Here is a 21849-nt window from a genome sequence, read left to right as displayed (position 1 = left end):
TTTATCAGGGTTGGAGCTAAACTCATTTAATATTTAAACTATAAACAAATATACTGTACAGTATAAGGGTGAGTGATTTCAGAAAAAGAAAGAAAGAAAACCCCTTTATTGTTTGCCGCTCTCCGCTCCAGAAGTTTTTTCCTCCCTGCTGATAGGCATCCAAACTAGCTCTTCTGATTGGCTGAAATCCTCTGATCGCTGAAGAGTGCTCGCAGTTGCCTCTACAGACAAGGATAGGTCTCTGCAGCAAAGTAATGGGAGTTACCAGATCGGGGCGTTTTTAGACCATGTGTCCTGATTGGCTGACGTCATAGTGATGGTAGGTTTAGGGGTGGGGTTAGGTAAGGGGGATCATTTTGTTTGTATGATTGAGAAACTCCCAGCAGTTTGAAAACACCCACAAATTCAGAAACGCCCTCTTTTACTCTGCAGAGACCTCAATCTCTCTACAGATGCACACATCACTTTTGCTCCATTTATCACACAGATATGTGGTGCAGAAGGGAGAGTGCGCGAAACTAGTCATTTGCAAGTGAAAAACAGCATTTAAGACTCGTAGCAGCAGATTCAAGCCGTTGTCCTTATGTACTTGTGTTTGTAAGAAAACATTGTACAAGTGTGCAAATCTCATTGCAAGAATTCAAATACTGATCTGTGGATGTACAAAATTCTTCCGTGACTTCACATTTTTGATGCAGGTGTGTGAATGTGTTTTGCACCATATTCACTGCAGCAATAGTAGCAAAACATGTGAGAGTACGAGTTTCTTGATTTGTGATTCGTAGAATAGGATTTGTGTTTCTGCAATGAAGGATCCGAGAAGGTGTAACTACAAGTCTACTTAAAATCATCCTCCTATTACCAGCAGGCGGCACGTGTTAGCTATGGGAAACAATGGCGTTATGATAATCAACATGTACAATCATTTTTTATTTTAAGACCTAAAAGTAGTTTAACTGCTGCTAAAGATAAACATTTCTTCTCAAAAGGTATACAAATTTCTTAAAAATCTATTTCAATTGAGAATTTCACCAAAAAGAAAACAGGACATCACGTGAACTTGGAAATGTGCTTGACATTTATAAAGACAATAAAATAGTGTATTCGGAGTATGGTACATACACAAAGTTGAAGGCACCTTGACTTAGCCAAACATTAACAGTTCTGCCATGGACTTGTCTGCCATGGACAAACTAAACAAATGCTGAACACAGAGGCTCGAACCCTTGCATTTTGAAATCTATTCTTAATTATACCATCTTTATTCATCAAGAATAAAAAGCTAATAAGACAATAGTGGTGTTGTGAATATATTTCATATATTTATATATGAAACTCCTAAATTTGCTTTCGTCACCTAAAATATTTTTTCTTAACTGAGTACACTGTGCATTGTTGATCTATCTGAAATAGCAAATGTGTGCAGTCAACTCTTATATAAATGTGATTGTTTATACATTATACAAACACTTATTTATATACTCAATAAATTATATTGTTTTATTTCAACAAAATATTTATTGTACTACAGATTTGAGAAGTGTGGCTTTTTTCTGCAGATTGAGACTTTGATTGTCATAATTTTGCTGAGTATGTCAACTTGTGTATTGTGTAACAAGTCTTAAGAAATAAAGAGGGAGTTGCTTAATATTACTTGCACGCTCAGTATTTTCTATACACAAAAATATTCGGTCTTGTTGACTCATAGATGTGGTATTCATGTTACTGCACAAGGAAGCATATGCAACACTTACTGCTGTAAACCATAATTTTTGGCCACTCGGATCATCAAAGCAAATACTTCAAGTTAAAACGCTGCTGGATTTCTGCCAGCGGAGATAGTTATGCTTTTTGCTCCAGATGCAGAATCACGTCATCAAGTTAAAGATGTAAGATCTTAGTGAAGGACACATTGAGTGGATCATGGTCAGACAAAATATCTCAGCTCTGCTGATAGACTGCTATCAAAAGTCACCATCCGACCACAGGAACTGATGTGTCTGTTGAGCAATAGCTGCGTTTACATGGCACCCCGCTGCATTGTTTTTCATGCAAAATAAGGAGAAAAATTATTCCAACCTTCTCTACCTCATTTACTCACATAATACACACCCTGAGATATTCATTCATCCTTAGAGGAGGAGTGTATTAGCCCAATGTGCAGTGATTCCCCCTTAAATTATCCCTCCGAGAGGAGCAGCAAGCCATAATGAGTGGTAAGCTGAAGCTAGTGTTTGGTATAGTGCATCTCTGCTGCAGCGGGTGGAAAGGGGATGAGGTCATTTATTAAGAGTGATGGTAGCATAAGAAGTTGGGATGTAGCCCTCGTCTCCGTTGTTCCGGCGCACTCTCGTCCATCCGTCGCCCTTATCCTCCTCCACTACAGACAGCACCTCCCCTTCCTGCATGGAGATGGTTCCCTCGCTGGAGCCTGTGGACAAATGGACGAGTCTCAGAGGAAAAGAGGTGGGGACCATATTTGTAAGTGCTTGTTGCGAAGCTGTATAATCATACCTGGGAAATTGTAGAGTGCTGTGCATTGACCAATAGGTGCAGCGAGTTCCTCTTCCTCAAAGTCATCATCAAATTCAGTGTAGATGGCCTGGGAAGAGTCTGTGTCATCTGAGATAGCTCCAGGACTAAAAAGAGCACAGAACAATTCTGATTATGTAAACATAAATCAAGCGGCATAACCGGATTAAAGCTATACAATTTCTAGAATCCTGAATAAAACAGCTGGCATATGCCTGTATTTATCGGATTTATATATTTGTATCTGCGCATACCTACATCAATAAGGGGTTAAAACTATGAAGAATAAAATGTTCCTTTATCTTTTGAGAAAAAATAAGAACTAAAACTTAAAAAAAGCCTTAACAAATCTAACACTTATACTAATTTTTGTGCATAAGATCACTGACCTCTGTACAAAATCCCATAATAATTCCAACATTAAAAAAACTATTTAATAGATTTAATTTTATAGACTAGCTACTCTTTATCAGTTTGCACTAGCTGATGATGGCTGCTCACATCAAATTCAAGGTACTGATGTTTGCCTACAAGACATCCACTGGCTCTGCACCAATATACCTAAACTTACTAGTTCAGACTTCTGCAAGTGAACGATGCCTCGTGGTGCCATCCCAAAGAGGCACAAAATCACTCTCGCATGACCTTTTCCTGGACTGTTCCTGGCTGGTGGAATGACCTGCCTATCTCAATTATTTAGCCATTTTCAAAAAAATCTTTTTCATCAGCACATTACCAATTAATACTAGAACTTCCCTATTCTTATTTTTTTTAAGATTTATTTTTGGCATTTTTGCCTTGAACTGACAGGAAGAGAAGTGGGAGAGAGATGGGGGGCGGGATTGGGAAATGTCCTAGAGTCAGTATTCGAAGTTTGGACGGCCATAACACAAGGGCGCTGTATGTATCAGTGCCGACTAGCACTTACCTATTCTATTGTATTCGTTTTTATAATTTATTTAAAAAAAACTGTCTGTGTGTACTGTGCTAGACTAACTGAGAGTTGTCAAAGGACTTCTTCACTTTGACCTCTTGTTGGTCTGCTTTCTTCTATTGTTCTCCTCATTTGTAAGTCGCTTTGGATAAAATCGTCTGCTAAATGATTAAATTTAAATATACAAGGCCTTATGCAAATGGCCCCCAAGTCTAATTGTGAATTGTAAAATTAATTGTAGGACTGTAGGCTAGTGACAGGCTCATGTTCAATAATATGGAAATAAAACAAGGAACACATTGACTTCTAAAGCTTTTAAAGTTTGTCTGCTCCAGTTATGCAATGATTTATTATTTAGGGGATATTTCTTTAGATTTTTTCATTTAAAATCAGAGCATAAAATCAAGAATCTCATGACCTACATTTTGCCGTTGTCAAGTACAAAAATGAAAACAAGTTGATTAAATTACGGTGTAGAATTACCAATAGTGAATAAAACGGTTGTCTATGGTATTTACACAAGAGAACCGTAGGAAAACAACATGCAAGTCTTAGTTTATTGGAAACATGCTGATAACTTGTAAGAATATTCCAATAGCTGTAACCTCTTATTCAGAATAAGCTTAATCAGAATACACACCGTAATCAGAAAATCATGTTCGTTGAAATATAACTGACCTGCTGGGGTTATGAGCACCGTTATTGTTCAGAGAGTGTGTCGAGTATCGTATCGAGTCTCCTCGGCCCCCTGCTTCTGCGAGCCAGGACTACAACAAACCAAGACACGAGCGCGTTTTAAAAAAAGTCTTTATGAAACATATAAAAGATTTACAGAGAGTTAAACTGAAACCTCATATTTGTTGAGTTCTCCTCTCAGTCTTTCCATGTTTTGTGCCGTCTGAGTGATCTGAGGAGCCAAACTGGCAGGATCTCCCATCTGAGGGTTCTTTTCATAGACATCTTTCATTTTACCCAGAGCCTCACTGCACAGACGTAAATATATTTAAGATAGCAAGAGCCATCTCGATCGTAAAAAAGAAAGACAAACAGATACGGTTACTTGTGGCACTGATTCCTCAGAGATTTGAAGAGCTTAGTAAACAAAGCCCAGACCCCGGCAACCCTGTGGATTCTACTGTGGCCGTTGTCATGGTGATATTTGTCGGAGAGACGGCATGGCAGACGACTCACCTCTGATCCATTTCCTTCTGCAGCTCCTTGCTGATGTCATCGATCTTCTGCTGCAAGCGTTTCCTGCGCTGCTCAGGAGGAAGATGGGTGAAGCCCTCTGAGTCCACAGGCTGAGGAGATGGGCAGGGAGACAGTGTCACTCACAGAGATTCACACAAACAAACAAACAGCCACCCCTCCACCACCACAAGCCAAGCAGTGACAGGCGTGAACCAGAGACCCCACAGTGAGTGTTCAGGTCTGCAGAAGGAAAAGCTGTAATGTAGCAATTCACCACCAGGGTAATTATACCACTTGTCATAATTGTTGCACTTAAAAACTACAGGCTGTGTGCTTTAACAAGATTTTGGCAACACACTTTTCATTTATGACAGGTAAATCAAGGAGAAATGCTTAAATAAGTGATAAACAGTTTACTCAAAGGAACAGTCTGGGTTAAATAAAATTACACACAATCTGTGGCATGTTGTCGATTACCACAGACAGTCATTTTTTAATAGATCTATTTTGAAGAAGGAATGCAAAGCTAATATTTGTAACATGGAACATTCAGTAAAGTGTTTATTATTTGCTCAAGACAAAAAAAATCCTTTCAGATTAGGACTATTGTTCTAGGCGCATGAAGTTCTGGTTATGCTCCGTTATTGTAACTGACACGTCGCAGGGAGTTTGACTGACAGGCAATCTGACCAGTCATAACGCCAAACCTGCCATTTTTGCCTTGACAAGAGAGTAGATTAACATGTGTGGACTTGAACTTGAAAAATGGTGTGTATAGACATCTTTCTGCGGTTAAAACAAGATACCTTCTGATGTTCATTCATGTTCATTTCATGCTATAACTAGTAAATATAAAAAGATGATCGGTTCACGTGACGCTTGAACTGAGGCACTACAGCGATCTGTCACAACACATTACGGTATTTATTGTTTGAATTTCTTTTTTTTTTTTAAATGACAGAATTTGAAAGCTGAGACCTTGTTTCATACCAGAAGTAACCTGCTCTGTCTTGTTTGTCGGTGCATTGTCAGTTTTCTCTTTGCTCCGCGATGTATTTTTCACTGCGTGAGAACATGATGTGTGATGTGAGAGTGGCATGGCTTGCTGGACATAGCAACAGTAACAAAGCCCCAAGTATAATTTAGTCACAATATAATCAGTCTTTTACTCCATTTGCTAGCATATCTGAAAAGTGGTGATCAACACCAGCGCAATAGATAGTTTGGGCCTATAACACAGATTCTATCAGCATCAGTCAGATTTTTCTAACTGTGTGCATGATTTTGTTCTGCGCTAGTTAGTTTGTTCACAAAGTGGCAACTTCAGCCCATTGTTTCATGGTTGAAAGAAACAGACAAGACGTTGACTGATCCTTGTGGTGTGAGGGGCTTAAGAGATACCTGAAACTCTAGTTAAACAAATACAAAAACTGGCAAATAGTGCAGACACTAGACTGGGATTAAATTTACATAAAGTGCTTTTTGGTAACAACACTAGCCTAATGCTAATAATGTTAAAATAATGGCTATACTATCAAAATTACTATCATTTCTATACTATCATTTCATATTTTTAGCATTTATTCACATAGTGCTGTAGACTTGCCCCATAGACATTCAACGTAAGTGTATTGCTGTTTTCTGTTGTTTTTACAAACCCGAGAGACGAATGAGGTCAATAGAGTAATAGGTCCATTTAACCTGGAATATTCCTTTGAGTAACCCTCAATTTATTTAAACCACATGCAAAGATTTATCAATGCAACTTCAAAACATGTTCAATACAGTACACCATAACAGCCTGGCTTCAGCATCAGTGCATAGATTATTTGCTTTGCAGTGTCTCACCCTGGAATGGCTAGTCACTGTTTAAAAGCCATGATGGATAGTGCACTGTAAATTAACCCAGAGGCTGCAGTGCATTTCGTTGAAAATGGCCACCTCTACAATAGCGAATTATAGAAAATCTGTCATTTTCAGTGAAGATGTGGAGGTGGTCATATGTGAAATCCTTAGGCAGAAAATGATCTGATAAAAACAGAGGGAGTGAAATATACACGTACACAGCACGTACAGCCCACACCACTTTAAAATGATTACCGTGAGCTTCTCTGGAGTAAACTGAGGAAGAGAGATATAAACAGACAGTTAGGGATGTAACGATTCACTCAACTCACGATTCGATTCACGATTTTGATTTCACGATTCGATTCACGATTTTTTGATTCGATTCAAGACAAACTATAAATTAAATGTTTCCTTTTATTATTGCTTGGACAAAATGCAGCACGTTTCCTTGTAATATTGAAATATAGCACTATAATAATATACTAATATAGACCTTGCATATTATTGCTCTTTTGGTGGTTTTGATTGCTTCTATTTTCCTCATTTGTAAGTTGCTTTGAATAAAAGCGTCTGCTAAATAACAAAACATAAATATAATGGAAATGGAAATAAAACTAAACAAATTTTAAAACACGCCCAAAATCAAATAAGTAACACAAATAAAATAAATATCTTCATATAAACAAAGTAAGACTTTGTCTGTGCTCTTTCCATTCAAAATTAGAGGCAACAACTGCATTTTAATCATGACCTAAACAAAGATGCTGCATACATGCAACATGAGTAATTTTTCATCTAGATTGTATAATTTTAAAATTAAGCAAAAATGAATGGCCTGACTTCAGTTTTGTGAAACTATACATAAAAAATATCTGCATGAAACAGAAACAGCAGACGAGCTGAATGAGACGCAGATTCAATCTCTGCCAGCAGGTGGCGCTTTAAGCGTTTCCTTGGTTTCCGCTGTAAACAAAGCAGGGTTGCTCTTATGAACTTTAATATGCTTTAGACAGAGGCAAGATGAAAAGAAAAAATACCATCTAAACTTTTCTAAAGACAGTAAGTTCCCCTCAGACATATATTCATATAAACTCCTACCACTAACTGAGTCGCGATTTGTTTAGCATCTCAACCGATTTGAATCGTCACATATTTTAATCGATTTTCAACCGGCTCGCGGTTAATCGTTACATCCCTACAGAGTACAGACAGTGTTTTATAAGATGGCATCACACTAGCCGATTTCTTACAGTGTATTCACACCTGTTTTGTTTGGTTCAATTGAATCGAACTCTAGTTCGTTTCCCCTTTTGTGCCTTTTGGGCAGGTGTGAATACAGCAATCGCACTCAGGTGCAGACCAAACAACCGTACCGAGACCCAGCTGAAGAGGTGGTCTCGGTCCGCTTCCAAACTAACTCTGGTACGGTTGAATAGATGAACCAATGAACGATGGCCTTAAGCATACGTGTAGTTTTGTTTACAGTTTCTGGTTCACTTAAAAAAAGGGCAGTGTGAAAGCGAACTGCACCAAAAAACAACAAATCAACATTATATTTGGTCCAGACCAAAGCAAGTGAACTAGCAGACTTTCCTGGTGGGAATACATCCTTAGTGTCTCTCATGCAGGTCACTTTGCTTTTGTCCAGTACCACATCTCACAAAAGCAGCTCTAACCAAAGTTACAAACACTATTTTCAGAGTTTCAGCTTTTTGGGTGCTTCTTCATTAATTCCTGCTTCTTCATTAATTCAACTGTAGGATCCTGAAGTATCAATGCAATATCATGGGAAAAAGAATCATGATACATGATTGTATTGGCACAGCCCTAGTTAGTCTGCAGGATCCACGTGTCAGTGACCATTAAGCTCCGATTCACTGACTGGCTATTGTCCTCCTCAAATCTCATCCAAACAGCACAAATGCTGACTGTCGACTGTGATTGTGTAAACATGCATTTTTCTGGCATTCACCCTAAACTTACATGACTAATAAAATAAGAATGCCGAAGCAGAACACTATTTTTATTCAAAGTAAGTCATGTTTTCACAGAAGCTGACAAGCACACACGAGTATACTACAAGCCCCAGAGGGACAAACACACATCACACTGATTTAAAGGACAAAGTTACTGCATGCACTACATTCTAATTCAATCTGACAACTTCTTACATTTGCATGGTGCTCCTGTTCTTATATCTTATTTCTTATGTTGATTTGCTACCAATATAGGACACTGAAATTCGTGGGAATGAGAGAGAAATGTAAGAGGCAGTCGTTTAGTTTGTCGCAAACTTCCCTTCTCAATCGCCAAGCGTGACAATCACTGAAAAAAAGAGGGTGAGATTTCAGTAACAGGTGCGTTGGCTAGTTGTGACACCAGCCTTAAATGTGTGGTAGGAATAGGTGAAGAGCTGGTGTTGTTGTGACTGAAGATCAGTAGTGAAAGAGCTGTGATTTCTACTTCATTGTGACCACTAGTCAGACCCAGATGAGTGCTGCTGAATGCCTTAAAGAGACAGCACAGGTTTAATCAGTTTGCTTGATCCCTGACCTATCACACTCACCGTTCTCTTGAGGGTCCGGAAGGAAGAGATTCGGGGTTTGACTGTCTTATTGATTTCCTTCAAACAGTACGACAGGGGGTCCCGGCCAAACTTGGGGGAGGGGGGTCCGTTAGCAGGCGAGGGGGTGGGGGGTGTGGAGAAAGGACTGAGTGAAGACGAGGGCAGCTGGGACAGACACCAGGCACAAAACCAGAGGGACACGGACAGGACAGCAGGAGAGGGATGGTGGGAAGGATAGGGAAGGGTAAAAACAAACAAAAAACACAAATGACAAGGGAAAAGAAAGAGACACCATCAAACACCTCAAAGCAACATCAAAACAGCAACGAGGACAACACTGGACCAACCTCAGCAAGAGCCACGAGAAGCAAGACAAAGAATACCCAAACCCAAATCCACAAGGCCCAACAACCAGCAATGGAATAAGCCAGATGAAGAAGCAAACAATGGCTCCATCAGAAAAAAAAATTGGATCATGTGGCTTTCAAGTGATGTTGGAATAATCGTGAAGATGAGATGAATGTACATGAATGGCACCACAAAACTTTTCAAGTTAAGGTCATACCAATTACACTACCATGGTTAAGCTAATTGTTATTTGTCATAATTAAGTTTGTATAAACAGGATTGTGTGGTGGACTTCCCATCCTTTCCCAAACTACCCCAAAAAATTTACGTAAAATACACAAACTGCATAAATTACACAAATATTGTGAATCCACTGATCTTTATCTCATTGCGCTATAGTGCTAATAATGTTCCTGTGTTTGTCAGAAAAAAATTACACTAAAATATCCATTTAATTCCAACCAATATCACTTGAACGCACATCACATAGAATTAACAATAGCCAAACTTATAAGAAATTCCCAAGAGAATTTGTGCTGCTCACAAAGTAAGAATCGTCAAATGTAAACAATCTCCAATACAGAGCTGCTATTACATTTTATTCCCCACCCCATTATGGATCTAATAAGTGGAGCCACTTTTTGCCCAATCAACATTTAGAGGCTTCTGCTAGACTGCATAGCAACAAAAATGCCTGAACATGAAAATAGTCCCAATATTTCAGTGAATTCGCTATGCATACTAGCTCTGTTCCAAAACCAAGTGAGCTGTCTATAGAGACAACCTTACAGTTGAATCAACAGTTTACAGTTAAATGAAAAAGAAGGTCAAATTAGCTAAATTACTAGTTATTCTAGTAAGCACAAAGAGTATTTGAAGAACACAAGTAATGCTCACAACTTGATACAAAGAATCTGCCATTAGCTGGCTGCTAAGCTAACAACTTCCTATCCTAACACAAAAAACACTGCACTAATACTGGATTGAAATCATGCATTAATTAGATGGAATTATCTATTTTTAAAAATACATATACATATTTCATTCTGGGATTATTGTTGTAGGAGAAATGTGATGCTGCTTTTAATCATGACCAAAATTAGACATCTTACATGGCAGCATAAAATTGTTCCCTACTGTTTAGGATAACTTTTACATTGGGAATGCCTATGACACTGTAGGAGCAAATATATTTCACCCTGATACAAGAAAAAAAAGCTTTAAATCTAAAATTGCACCAAACAATCCACCACAAATTTATGGGTAAACGAATGAAAGCTTGGCGCTAAAAATAAGTATTTCCCCATAATTTGGTTTTAGCTTCTCAACACTGTGACCGTCTCAGCCGGAAAGGAAACATGCACAGTGAGCAACAAGTGAAGCAACAAGGAATGAAGGAAGATGTTTGATCTTAACTACTAAGAGTAGAGGAAAAAGAAAAAAGGAAAATTTGCAGCGCCAATTTGGTAAAAACAACAAAAACTCCATATTAACTAACACGCAAGACAAAAAAATGGATCTGAACAATGATTAGGACAGAAATTAAACAGAAGAAGACTAGACAGTTCAGCTGGCAAGCGCTGCGGCTCATGTGAAAAAGGCCTAATGTGTTGAAGAAGCGGGAAACTAGATTACTGGAGAAGCAGGAAATTATGTTATTAATATGAAGGTGAAGTGTTCCTAGAAGACACTCTAGACCTACATAGGCCTCTGGGACAAAGAGAGAACCATTGAATCCTACGCAGAGCTCTGAATATCACATGACTGAAGAGAATGTTTTACTAATGCTTTTCCTCCAACCCTCATTTAAAGAGGATTTTTCTCCTTAACAACTTAACCAGATGCAACCGAACATCTATCCTGATGGCACACGGTGCACAAAGGTGTCATTGTGTTGGGACTGAAGGATATATTATACAGCATATAATAGCAGTAGTGTATGCGTGTTCAGGCCCATGGCAGAGGGAAAAGTGTCCCAAAGAAAAGCACAGATGCAGCAGAATGAGCACTGGGTCACACGCTGAGCTAAACAACAGAGCTGGGGCTTTTCCATCCCCACTCACAGACAAATAGCCATGCAAAGGGTCCATACTGGAAAACCGTAAGGATCTGTGTTGGGTACGTCAGAGAGATCGAGAGTAAGGGGTGAGAAAGGGTGAAGGTGGATTGAACCATCATGCATCTTTCAACTGTGGCAGGGAGACAAAGGGTGCAAGAAACCACAGCTTTGGATCTAATACCTTTTCTAGATAGACCTCTCAAAGACTTGCCCACAAATCAAACAATGTCTTGTTCTCAAAGCCAGTCTGTTACCTTTCAGACTGTGACTCTCCTATCTCATATTATAGTGCAGAAGTGTCCAATCTTGCTCCAGAAAGGCCACCATCCTGCAGACTTTAGCTTTATTAAACTTGAACAAATTATTTAAGGTTACTAGAATCTTCCAGAAAAGCGTGCTGGAGCTAAACTTGGTATGGTGGTCCTACAGGAGCAGGATTGGACACAACTTCAGGGATAGGTACTGTAGAACCCTGCTGGAAAAAAATCACATTAAAAAAAAAAACATTCTACGGATCTGATGGCTGGGTTTAAAATGGGTTCTAGCTGGTAAAATAATGGTAATGGCTCATTTAGATCAGGGGTGTCCAATCCTGCTCCTGGGGGAGGGCACCTTTCAGCAGAGTTTAACTTCAGCCCCAATTAAACACATTTGATCCAGCTAATCAAGCACTTCAACATGCTTGTCTGCCAGTTTCTATTGTTACGGGAGGTAAGCTCTGCAGGATGGAGACCCCCGGGAGCAGAATTAGATAGACCTGATTTAGATGGTCGATCAGGTGAATTATCAGCAGTTGGGACTGAAGTCTCCCTGGTTAAAGCTGGTAGATCAGCATGGACAAGCTGATGGGATCTGGTTGAGTTGAGTAAACTAAGCTTTGGCAACCTTTGGCAGGGATTTTCCAGCAGGGTAAAAGAGAACTTTCCATCTCCACACAAAACAAATCAATTTCATCAGAAGGAACTCTGCCTTCAGAGAGTAGTAAAGCCTACCTTGCTCTTCTTATTGAACAACCGGAATGTTTTATTCTTGTTCTTGCCCAGCAGCTCTAGAGGACCTTTAGGAGTGCCCAGGCTGCTGTCCGAGGAGGCCCGGTTGATGCCCTGACTGTAATCCTCAAACTCCACATCTCCTGGTCTCTCGAAGCCAGACTTGTGTTGCTCTATAAGAACCATAGAGTCCTGAAATAACAGAGAAGTGTTAGCTACTCCATGTGTCGGCTTGCAGAAGATTGACTGCTCTTTTAAAGTGGCTTAATGCAAGGTTGTTTGATCCTTCTCCCAGAGGGCCAATGTCCTGCTGAGATTAGCTCCAACTTGCCTGATCACATTTGCCTGGAAGTTGATTAAGCTAGTTCAGGTTTGTTTAATTAGGATTGGAGTTGAACTTCGCAGGATAGTGGCCCTCCCAGAGCAGGACTGGGCACCTGTGGTTTATTGAGAGCAGGAAACGAAAATGCTTTTCTTAAAAACACAACTGAGAACTCACATTCCTCTCGTTGACATTTGTGCCAGCTCTGGTTATGCCCTCCAGACACTTCCCAATGATGGGCATGACATGATGCTCCGTGTCTGCAAACAGGATGTAACCCTGCGCCAACTTTTTGATACGCCGTTCATCCATGTCCTGCAGCCTCTGCAGTGAACAAACATGCATACAGATATCAGTGTTCACTCTGCAAAGGATCATTCCTACAATAAGCGGAGAGGAACAAATGTGTCTCAACATGTTAGAACTGATGCACGTTTCTTACATTGAAAATAAGAGGCATGTCCGTGAAGTAGAACTGATTCTGTTCTTTGTTGTACTTCTGAAGTTGTGAAGCGTAGTCGTTTTTACACTCCTCTGCTATGTGCGTTCGCATATGTGCCTGCTGTTTGGCCTAGGTTCACATGCAGAAGTAAAAGATAAAAGTGAAATCAGACACCCGTACATAAAGAGGAAGGAGGAAACAACAATGATGCATTTGGATATGATGGAAATGAGATGGTGGGATGGGAGATGTGAATGCAAGGGAGTGGCAAGACCTGTGAAACCTTTTGGGGCAACATAAATACCTTTTCCACATCGGCTTTGGTGGCATTGAGGTCCTGATCCGTTTTCTCTGCATATTGAGCAGCCTTCTCTGCTTCTCTCCACTCCCTCTCAAATCGCTTTTTACTCTACCATGAAAATAACATCCACCACATGAATCAAAGCGTTTACGTACACAATGCTCTTATTTGCAGCCATTACAGGGGTACTTTTCACCAAAATTAAGATTGTGCCAGCATTTCCTTTCATGCTTTTCCAAACCTATAGGCTATCACTTTCTTTCTTCCACAGACATATCACTACTGGCTATGAGAAATAAAGCAAAGGCTTTTGGCGCCACTGAATTTAAGCTCGCTCCTTCTCCCCTATATAGCGCACTATGTGCCATTCAACATGTAGAAAAGAGTAAGGGTGTAAACAAGTGACTGATTTTTAGATGCAGCTGCATTTGTAGAGGGCAGAAAGCTTCAGATTCAAGAGAGCATTTTTGGAGTGAAAATCTAACAGAAAATCTCAAAATTGTTGGTCTATACTGGTGGTAAAGAGAAAATACTTTTCGACTGCATATTTGATTTCAAATTTACTATTTAAATTTAGGTTCCCCACAGAACTTTACTGTAAGGCTTCAGATAACATCATATACAGTGCCCTCCAAAAGTATTGGAACAGTAAGGCCAATTCCTTTATTTTTGCTGTAGACTAAACATTTGGGTTTGACATCAAAAGATGAATATGAGATGAGAGACTGACATTTCAGCTTTTATTTACAGATATTTTCATCTGGATCTGATACACAACTTAGAAGATAGCACCTTTTGTTTGAACTAACAGTGCTTTTTTATATTTTTTGGAGCTTGATACTTATTCTATTTATTCTGATCATTTCATGGAAATGATCAGAATAAATAGTGTTTAACATAATTTTGTGTTCCACAGAATAAAGTAAATCATATGGGTTTGTAACATGATGGTGGGGGAAAAAAAATGTACAGATTTTTGGGGGTATTGAAAAAAAACAAGATTCACAACATTGAAATTCTATTGTTATGTGCCATATTTCTGTGAAATAGAGCAGGATATTTCACCTGATAAAAATACAGGATGTGACCTAATTTTATTCAGTAGGAGTGAAACATTTTAATATACAATATTATTGGATAACACTGTATTTCCCCACCATTGTATGACTGGTTACAACAGTGGAAAAGAGATAATCATATTTGGATAAAACATGAAAAACATTTTTCTTTAAAATAACATGAACAATATTGTATAACTATGGACATTTCTAAATTAATATGATAAACTGTTGATACGTTATGTTTAAAGGGTTAATTCACCCAAAAATGACAATTCTGTCATTAATCACTCACACCTCATGTCGTTCCAAACACATAAGACCTTTGTCAATTATCGGTTCACAAATTAAGATATTAAGTACATTGTTGAAATTGTCCATGTGACATCAGTGATTCAACCTTAAATTCAACCTTGTGTCAGTTGTGTTGTTGTCTATGCAGGGTTAGAATGCTCTCGGATTTCATCAAAAATATTTTCATTTGTGTTCTGAAGATGAACGAAGGTGTTTGGGTTTGGAACGACATGAGAAATTAATGACAGAATTTTCATTTTGGATGAACTATCCCTTTAAAGGTGTAAAATATCTGCTCATTGTTAACTGGAAATTATCAGCTGCTTCAAGAGTATTTGAATGTGTGTGTCTGTTTACACTCCTGACCCTCACCTGACCAAACACAATGGCCACAGAAACGATCAGTAAACAATCACTTTCAATCCCCGATACAACCCCACACTGAGCAGAAACAATAGAGACAAAAGAGCACTCTCCCCACAGTCAGCGCTTACGCCACAAAGAGACGTAACGCAAGCCTTTGACAGGGATGTAAACTTATCAAGCGCAGTCTGATCTGGTGGTTCAACGACACGCTCAAAGACACAGTGAGACACACATCACAACCTGTCACAGAGAGAAACTTACATTGTCAAGCTGCTTGTAGGTGCCCTCCAGAGACTGTTGTGCTTTCTTGGCTTCTGACAGATGCTGCACATTACAGAGAAAGAGAGAGTGGAATCATGGTCAGAGTGCTTTGGGCTTTCAGAAATAAAAGAAACACATACAGATTTTTGCATTTTTTGAAGAAAAATATGAGTGCTGCTCGTCTCAACATGAAGTCTAAGTTTAAAGTATGTGCAAAATGTAAATTCACTTTAATACATTTTTTAATCTATTCTAAATACACATTATAGATATTACTGTGAACAATTCATCCATGCATAGGATTCGTTTTTTCTGTGTCTCTTTGTAATTTTTAATTTAGGCCTGGGCGATAAAACGGTATCTGTATGTATCGATGGTACACTTTCATCGATAACGATAGAAAAAAGTTCAATATAGCGCACAATATAGGCCAAGCCAAATGTTTCCTGAAGACTTATTTAATCTGCATATAACACATAAGAAAGGAGGCATTCGTTTAAATTTTATTTTGTGTTTGACTGTTAAAACAAAAAAAAATTTTGTTGTTTGTCTTAACAAATTGAGTAAATTAAAAATACAATGTTTTAAAGGTTATAAAAAAAGTAAATGATTATCAATATCAAACAATATAAAACATTTTAGCGTTTATATATTTTTTAGATACATCACCTAGCCCTTATATGATATATTGTTTTGTCTACTTAAACCCGCCCCTTTCTTACAGTTGACTGCAAACTCGCATTTAGATCTTCCTCCATCCAATCAGCAACCAATGAACAGAACCAAGTCCCCGTCGATAATCGATTCTACCCAAATACATGTCAGATTACAGCTGAAAAGGTCTTTGTCTACACTGCGTTTCATCGTGACTTTACAGAGTGGTTTTCCAGGGTCTTGCTATATGGCTGCTAAGATGTTTTGAATGGATTTTGGATCATTATTACAATGAAGCTCCTTAGGCATTATGAAAGGGCATTACTATGCGTTTGGTGCTAAGGTGCATCTGAATGTTTTCTTATATTGCTGTGCAGTTGCTAGGTCATATACAAGTAGTTGCTAGGATGTTTGTTTATTGGTCCACCTAAAAGTCGTTGATATTCTTAGCTCTAGATACTCAGGTCCCTCCTTCTATGTACGTCTATGTGAATTTTTTTCACCCATTTTATTATCTGCCAGGCAAAAATATGATCACAAAAAAATAGCACACCTCTCTTAAACAAAGCATATTTACCTCATAAATCTAATGTATCATTCATGTCTGCAGCAGAAGCAGTTTACTTCAGGTTAGTCATTTGTTCAAAGCCCTAACTCTAAGTATAAGCAATGGTAATAGTGATGTTTGCCTTAGGAAGCACTAACAATACAACAGTATGCCATAAATTCCAAGTGACAAACAAGAGGAGACAGCTGAGGTTATATGCCGAGCATCGACTGTTCTTTATGAAGATCACCAAAGCATTCCTCTGACAGTGTGGTACAAATCAAAATGAGACTTCCACCCCAACAAACTCGAATGTTTCTTCTCAAACAAGCAGTGTGACATGTTCTCCACCGCCTCTCTTTCATACCCACAATCCCCCTCTCTGCGTCGTTCCTGGCCCTCTGTCCCACAGCATGCTTTATTTTAAGCCTGGCCCAGTTTCTCCGTCTGCCTCTCTCATTCTCTCACCATCTTGCGCTCCTGTTTGAGCTCCTGCAGGTACTTTGTGAGCTCGATGCAGATATTGATCATCATGTTCTCAGCGATCAGCTCCCTCTGGCCCGCATAGTCGTTCATCTCATTCAGGATGTCCAGAAAGGCCTGGTGATTGGAGAACCTAAAGAAGAGCAACACGAATGAGATACAATGTGCATGGGTAATAAACGTGACCTTTTTAGTCATTTGGGAGTACTGCAATTTAAAAAAATCATGCTCATTTGGACCACTTAACTTATGAATCATTAATTTCAGAGCAATTTGGGAACTGGTTTGACCAAAACACACAAAAAATGCAAGCAAGTTTTTCTCTATGAATCAGATGTACACTGCCATTCAAAAGTTTGGGATCAGTAGATTTTTTGTTTTTTTAATGGCGTCTCATGCTTATCAAGGCTGTATTTATTTGATTGAAAATACAGGAAAAAAAGATTATATTGTGAAATCTTATTGCAATTTCTATATATATATATATATATATATATATATATATATATATATATATATATATATATATATATATATATATATATTTCACAATCCTTTCACAATCCAATCAATGATGAACTTTGACTTTGAAATATGCCAAATGGTTCAACGTGTTGCAAATGTAGTTTCTTCACCTGTGACTGATTTAAATAGTACTGATTTCCATGAGTGACTTCATTAGTTTTGCTCTGTGGGAGCATACGTTAAGTCATTTACAGGTGTATGCGTTTGTTTGTTGAGTTCATGTGCTTTTGTTTGGAGACAGTAACAGTCCCATAGGTACTGCTGCTCAGGTACCATAGCAACATCAGACATAGCTCAGCGTACCACAGTGATCTGATTATAGTGACTGGGGATTTGTCAGCTTTCTTCTCTAGTATCACATTGTTAAGGTTGGATAGTTCACTTGTCATCACAATTGTGAGTAAAAATAAGTCAATCATACAGCTTTGGAAGCGTGCAAAATTACCTGCATTCCTGCTCTTCTTTGCTGCCTCGTTTAGGGCTGTATTTCTTGGTTAAATTCCTAGCAACCAGAAAAGAAAAAAGATCAACTACGTCATAATAATGTCATTTGCAAGTACTCAGGTTTCAAATAGCAAAAGGTTGCATAACATGCCACGCTGGAGTCCAAAAACTGCAAAAGTCCTGCTGGAGCAGGTGGCTGTGATGCATTTGCATGGGACACTGTGTGCAGAGCATTTGGTCTTTCAAAAACACAGACATAAGGGTATTTTGGGTATCACAGGGAAATTTTATTTAATTTTTTCTTCCCATAACAGTAATCAGGTACAAAGGGAATTTCCAGTCAGAAACTGAATATGAAAACATTGTGTGACGTGGCACGATCACAATTATAGAATGTTTATATTTATTTTGCAGTCATCCTGGAGCAAGATTTTGGACCAGTGAAGGTTCAGTGTGGGCAAGCACAATGTAGAAATACTGCAGGAATATAAGGATCAATGACAAGACACTACATTTTTTGTCTGGCCCTAATCAATGTATTTAAAAATATATTAGACATGGTATTCATACCTACAATGACTACATGCAACTAGGGCTGGGCGATAAAACGATAACATTAATTAAATCGCAATAAACGTTTCTTTTGTTATATAAAACTGTTATTGTGTGAAATATTATTGCAATTTAAAATAACAGTTTTCTATTTTAATATACTTTAAAATAAAATGTATTTCTATGATCAAAGTTGAATTTTCAGCATCATTACTAAAGTCTTCAGTGTCACATGATCAGAAATCCTTCTAATATGCTGATTTATAATCAATGTTGGAAGCCGTTTTGCTGCGTCATATTTTTGGGGGGGGGGACTGATTTTTAATTTTTTAAATTTTTTTTTAGAATCCTCGGATTAATAAAAAGTTAAAAAGAACAGCATTTATTTAAAAAAGAAATTTCGTGTTACAATGCTATTCAAAAGTTTGGGGTCAGTAAATTTATTTTTAAAGAAATTAATACTTTTATTCGGGAGGGATGTGTTAAATGAATAAAAGATTTTATAAAGACTTATATTGTTAGAAAAGATTTCCATTTTGAACAAATGCTGCCCTTTTAAACTTTGTATTCATCAAACAATCAAAGAAAAAAGTATCACTGGTTCCAAAAAACAATATGAAGCAGCACATCAGTTTCAACTCTCATAATAAATTAGCATATTAAGCCCTATTCGGATGGTAATTGTTTCTCTGGGGGACGTAAGTGATTTTCACCATTTACAGGGGGTAGTTGGTGCTTTTAATGCCGTCTGAATCCAGGATGTCTGCGTTTTTCCCTCACCTCCCCCGTAAAAATCCCCGGCTAAATTACCTACAGGTTTTTGACAAACACCAAGGTCATGTGGTAATTTAATTGCCATCCGAATCCACATCTCTGAGTTTATGGGAAAAATTTTTTATTCAAAATTCAGTGTTTAACCCCTTTTTGAGCGCTCCCGAACACCGTAAGTTAATGTTGTACTTCGGTGTAATTTGTATACATTTATTTCTGAAACGCTGGAAAGTATGTAAAAGAACAATACTTCATAATAGGGATGCAGCGATTAACCGGTTCCGCGATTAACCGCGCTTTAAAACGTCACGGTTAATTAATAGTAAAGGTTCCACAAAACCTAGTGTTTCTGTTGCACGGAGCTGAACTGTTGCAGCTTGTGCAAAATGAAAACAAAGTCACGCTAGTGGTGCACCAGCTTCAAATTACTTGCTTATCAGAGACACAAAGGCTACTACACGCATTAGATTAGTGACAGAGGGACTAAACAGCGAAGCTTTATATCCACCAAAGAAATGCCTGTCGATAGTAGTGTGCAGGGCTCGACAGTGCGAGCATTTCACTCGCATTTGCGACTAAAAATAGATGTGTGCGAACTGGAAAATGTATTTAGGAGCACAAGTGCGAATACAAAACAAAATACAAAACAGCCTAACTTATACAGTAGCCTATAACAAACGTATTAATTTATTCTGTTTATTTATGGAAAAATTGCGATGCAGCCTCATATTATTACTTTAGAACTTTAAAAAGGCAACGGTTTAATTTAAATGAGCACAGATGAGAAGAAAAGCGGAGCGAGTTAAAGTGAAGATGCGTTGAATGACGCACATTCGTCACTAGAGGGCGCTGCCGCTGCCGTTACCCCGGTAACCCAGTAAACAAATCAGCTGCGCTACTTTCCTAAAACTGTGTAAATAATGTTTCACACTCAGTCATTTAGATATTTATATTCGCTTTAGTCTTCACAATAGCATCAAATAATTCTTACTTAAAGACTTAATGAGCTATTTATTTTCAAACATTTTTTCTAAGCTAAAACATGGCCCATCCACTGATCTATAATAGAGAACAGTGGGCCTATCTATATATCAACGACTGATTCGTTATTATTGTTCAGTAACACAAGTTACATTAGTTAACATGAAAAAAGCAATGACTGCATTTATTAATAATGCTATCTTAATTTAAACTTTTAATAATACATTATAAAATCAAAAGTTGTCTTAATATAATTCAATGGAGCTAACATTAACTAACATAGTTGTATTTTTTATTAATCAACATTAACAAAGAATATTAACTACTGCAACAATTAGCTATTGCACATTTTTAGTTAATGTTAACCTGCTTTTAACTAATGTTAACAAATGGGACTTACCTATTGTTCTTTCGTTCATTATTTTCAAAAGAGAAATACTGTCATGGATGTTTACAGAGCAGCGGTCACCTTTTTTAATTCTAATGGAAGAGATGGACTTTTGTTTGTTGTTTGTTTATTATTATTTTGTGCTGTATTGTTGGTTACTGTGTTATTTCTGTTTCAAAAGCCAGCAATAAATAACACTTTAACATCTAAAGAGTGTTCATGTGATTTTATACATTATTAATGTTGGGAAATGAATAAATGCCTAATAATCGTCATAATCGTAAAACCGTGATTATTCATCAGACAATAATCGTACCAGCAAAATCTAATAATCGTTGCATCCCTACTTCATAACTTCACCACAGCGACTGGGAGCAGAAAGAGAAGAAAAGCACGTAAACATTCGAAATGGGTCTTTATTATGGCAGAAGCAGGTATGCAATACCATTTTAAAATGTGTATTATAAACAGATCGTGTTTAAAACTATAGTGCGTTTATTTTCCTATTTTTAAACAGGAGATTTTAATCAAATAATAAATAGGATTATATACTATAAAATATGCTTGGAATAATAAGAATAGGTTTTACATAAGTATTTTTAAATACCGTGACTGGCCACGTGATCAGTGCATTCCCGGGTTTGTAGGATCACTCACTCAGAACTCACTCCTCCGCTGTGAATAAATCGCCATCCGCATCCATGAGTTTTATCACCGAGGTGATATGTAAATTTATTTTTACAGACATCCATATGAGAAACAATTACCGTCCGAATCGGGCTATAAAATGATTTCTGAAGGATCATGTGACACTGAAGACTGGAGTAATGGCTGATGAAAATTCAGCGCTGCATCACAGAAATAAATTCTATTTTAAAGTATATTAAAATAGGAAACCAATATTAGAAATTGCAATAAGATTTCACAATATTACAGTTTTTTTTGTATTTTTGATCGAATAAATACAGCCTTGATGAACAGAAGAGACTCTAT

General features: G+C 37.9%; 1 protein-coding gene across 3 annotated transcripts in view; it reads right to left on the bottom strand.

Annotated features, from left to right (window-relative positions):
* Window positions 1–911: 911 nt before the first annotated feature.
* The window catches only part of LOC306869048 (cdc42-interacting protein 4 homolog), a 34738-nt gene continuing 13800 nt past the window's right edge, over window positions 912–21849 (bottom strand). Inside the window, exons 3-15 of one of the 3 annotated variants that reach the window (XM_079415622.1) lie at window positions 18166–18222; window positions 17181–17328; window positions 15512–15574; window positions 13536–13640; window positions 13232–13360; window positions 12967–13113; window positions 12471–12659; window positions 9072–9236; window positions 4658–4767; window positions 4317–4449; window positions 4145–4233; window positions 2515–2639; window positions 913–2431 (exon numbers count right to left, since the gene is read on the bottom strand). In XM_079415622.1, coding sequence (XP_079271748.1) covers window positions 2280–2431; window positions 2515–2639; window positions 4145–4233; window positions 4317–4449; window positions 4658–4767; window positions 9072–9236; window positions 12471–12659; window positions 12967–13113; window positions 13232–13360; window positions 13536–13640; window positions 15512–15574; window positions 17181–17328; window positions 18166–18222 — 1612 coding nt within the window. In that variant the 3' untranslated portion in view covers window positions 913–2279. Of the gene's footprint in view, window positions 2432–2514; window positions 2640–4144; window positions 4234–4316; window positions 4450–4657; window positions 4768–6757; window positions 6779–9071; window positions 9237–12470; window positions 12660–12966; window positions 13114–13231; window positions 13361–13535; window positions 13641–15511; window positions 15575–17180; window positions 17329–18165; window positions 18223–21849 lie in introns of all 3 variants that reach the window. The other 2 variants (XM_079415623.1, XM_079415624.1) reach the window with 2 other exon arrangements.

Source organism: Barbus barbus, assembly GCF_936440315.1.
Source record: "Barbus barbus genome assembly, chromosome: 4".
Taxonomy (NCBI): Eukaryota; Metazoa; Chordata; class Actinopteri; order Cypriniformes; family Cyprinidae; genus Barbus; species Barbus barbus.
The sequence above is the reverse complement of the archived record's forward strand: the minus strand, read 5'-3'. Positions and strand labels throughout refer to the sequence as shown.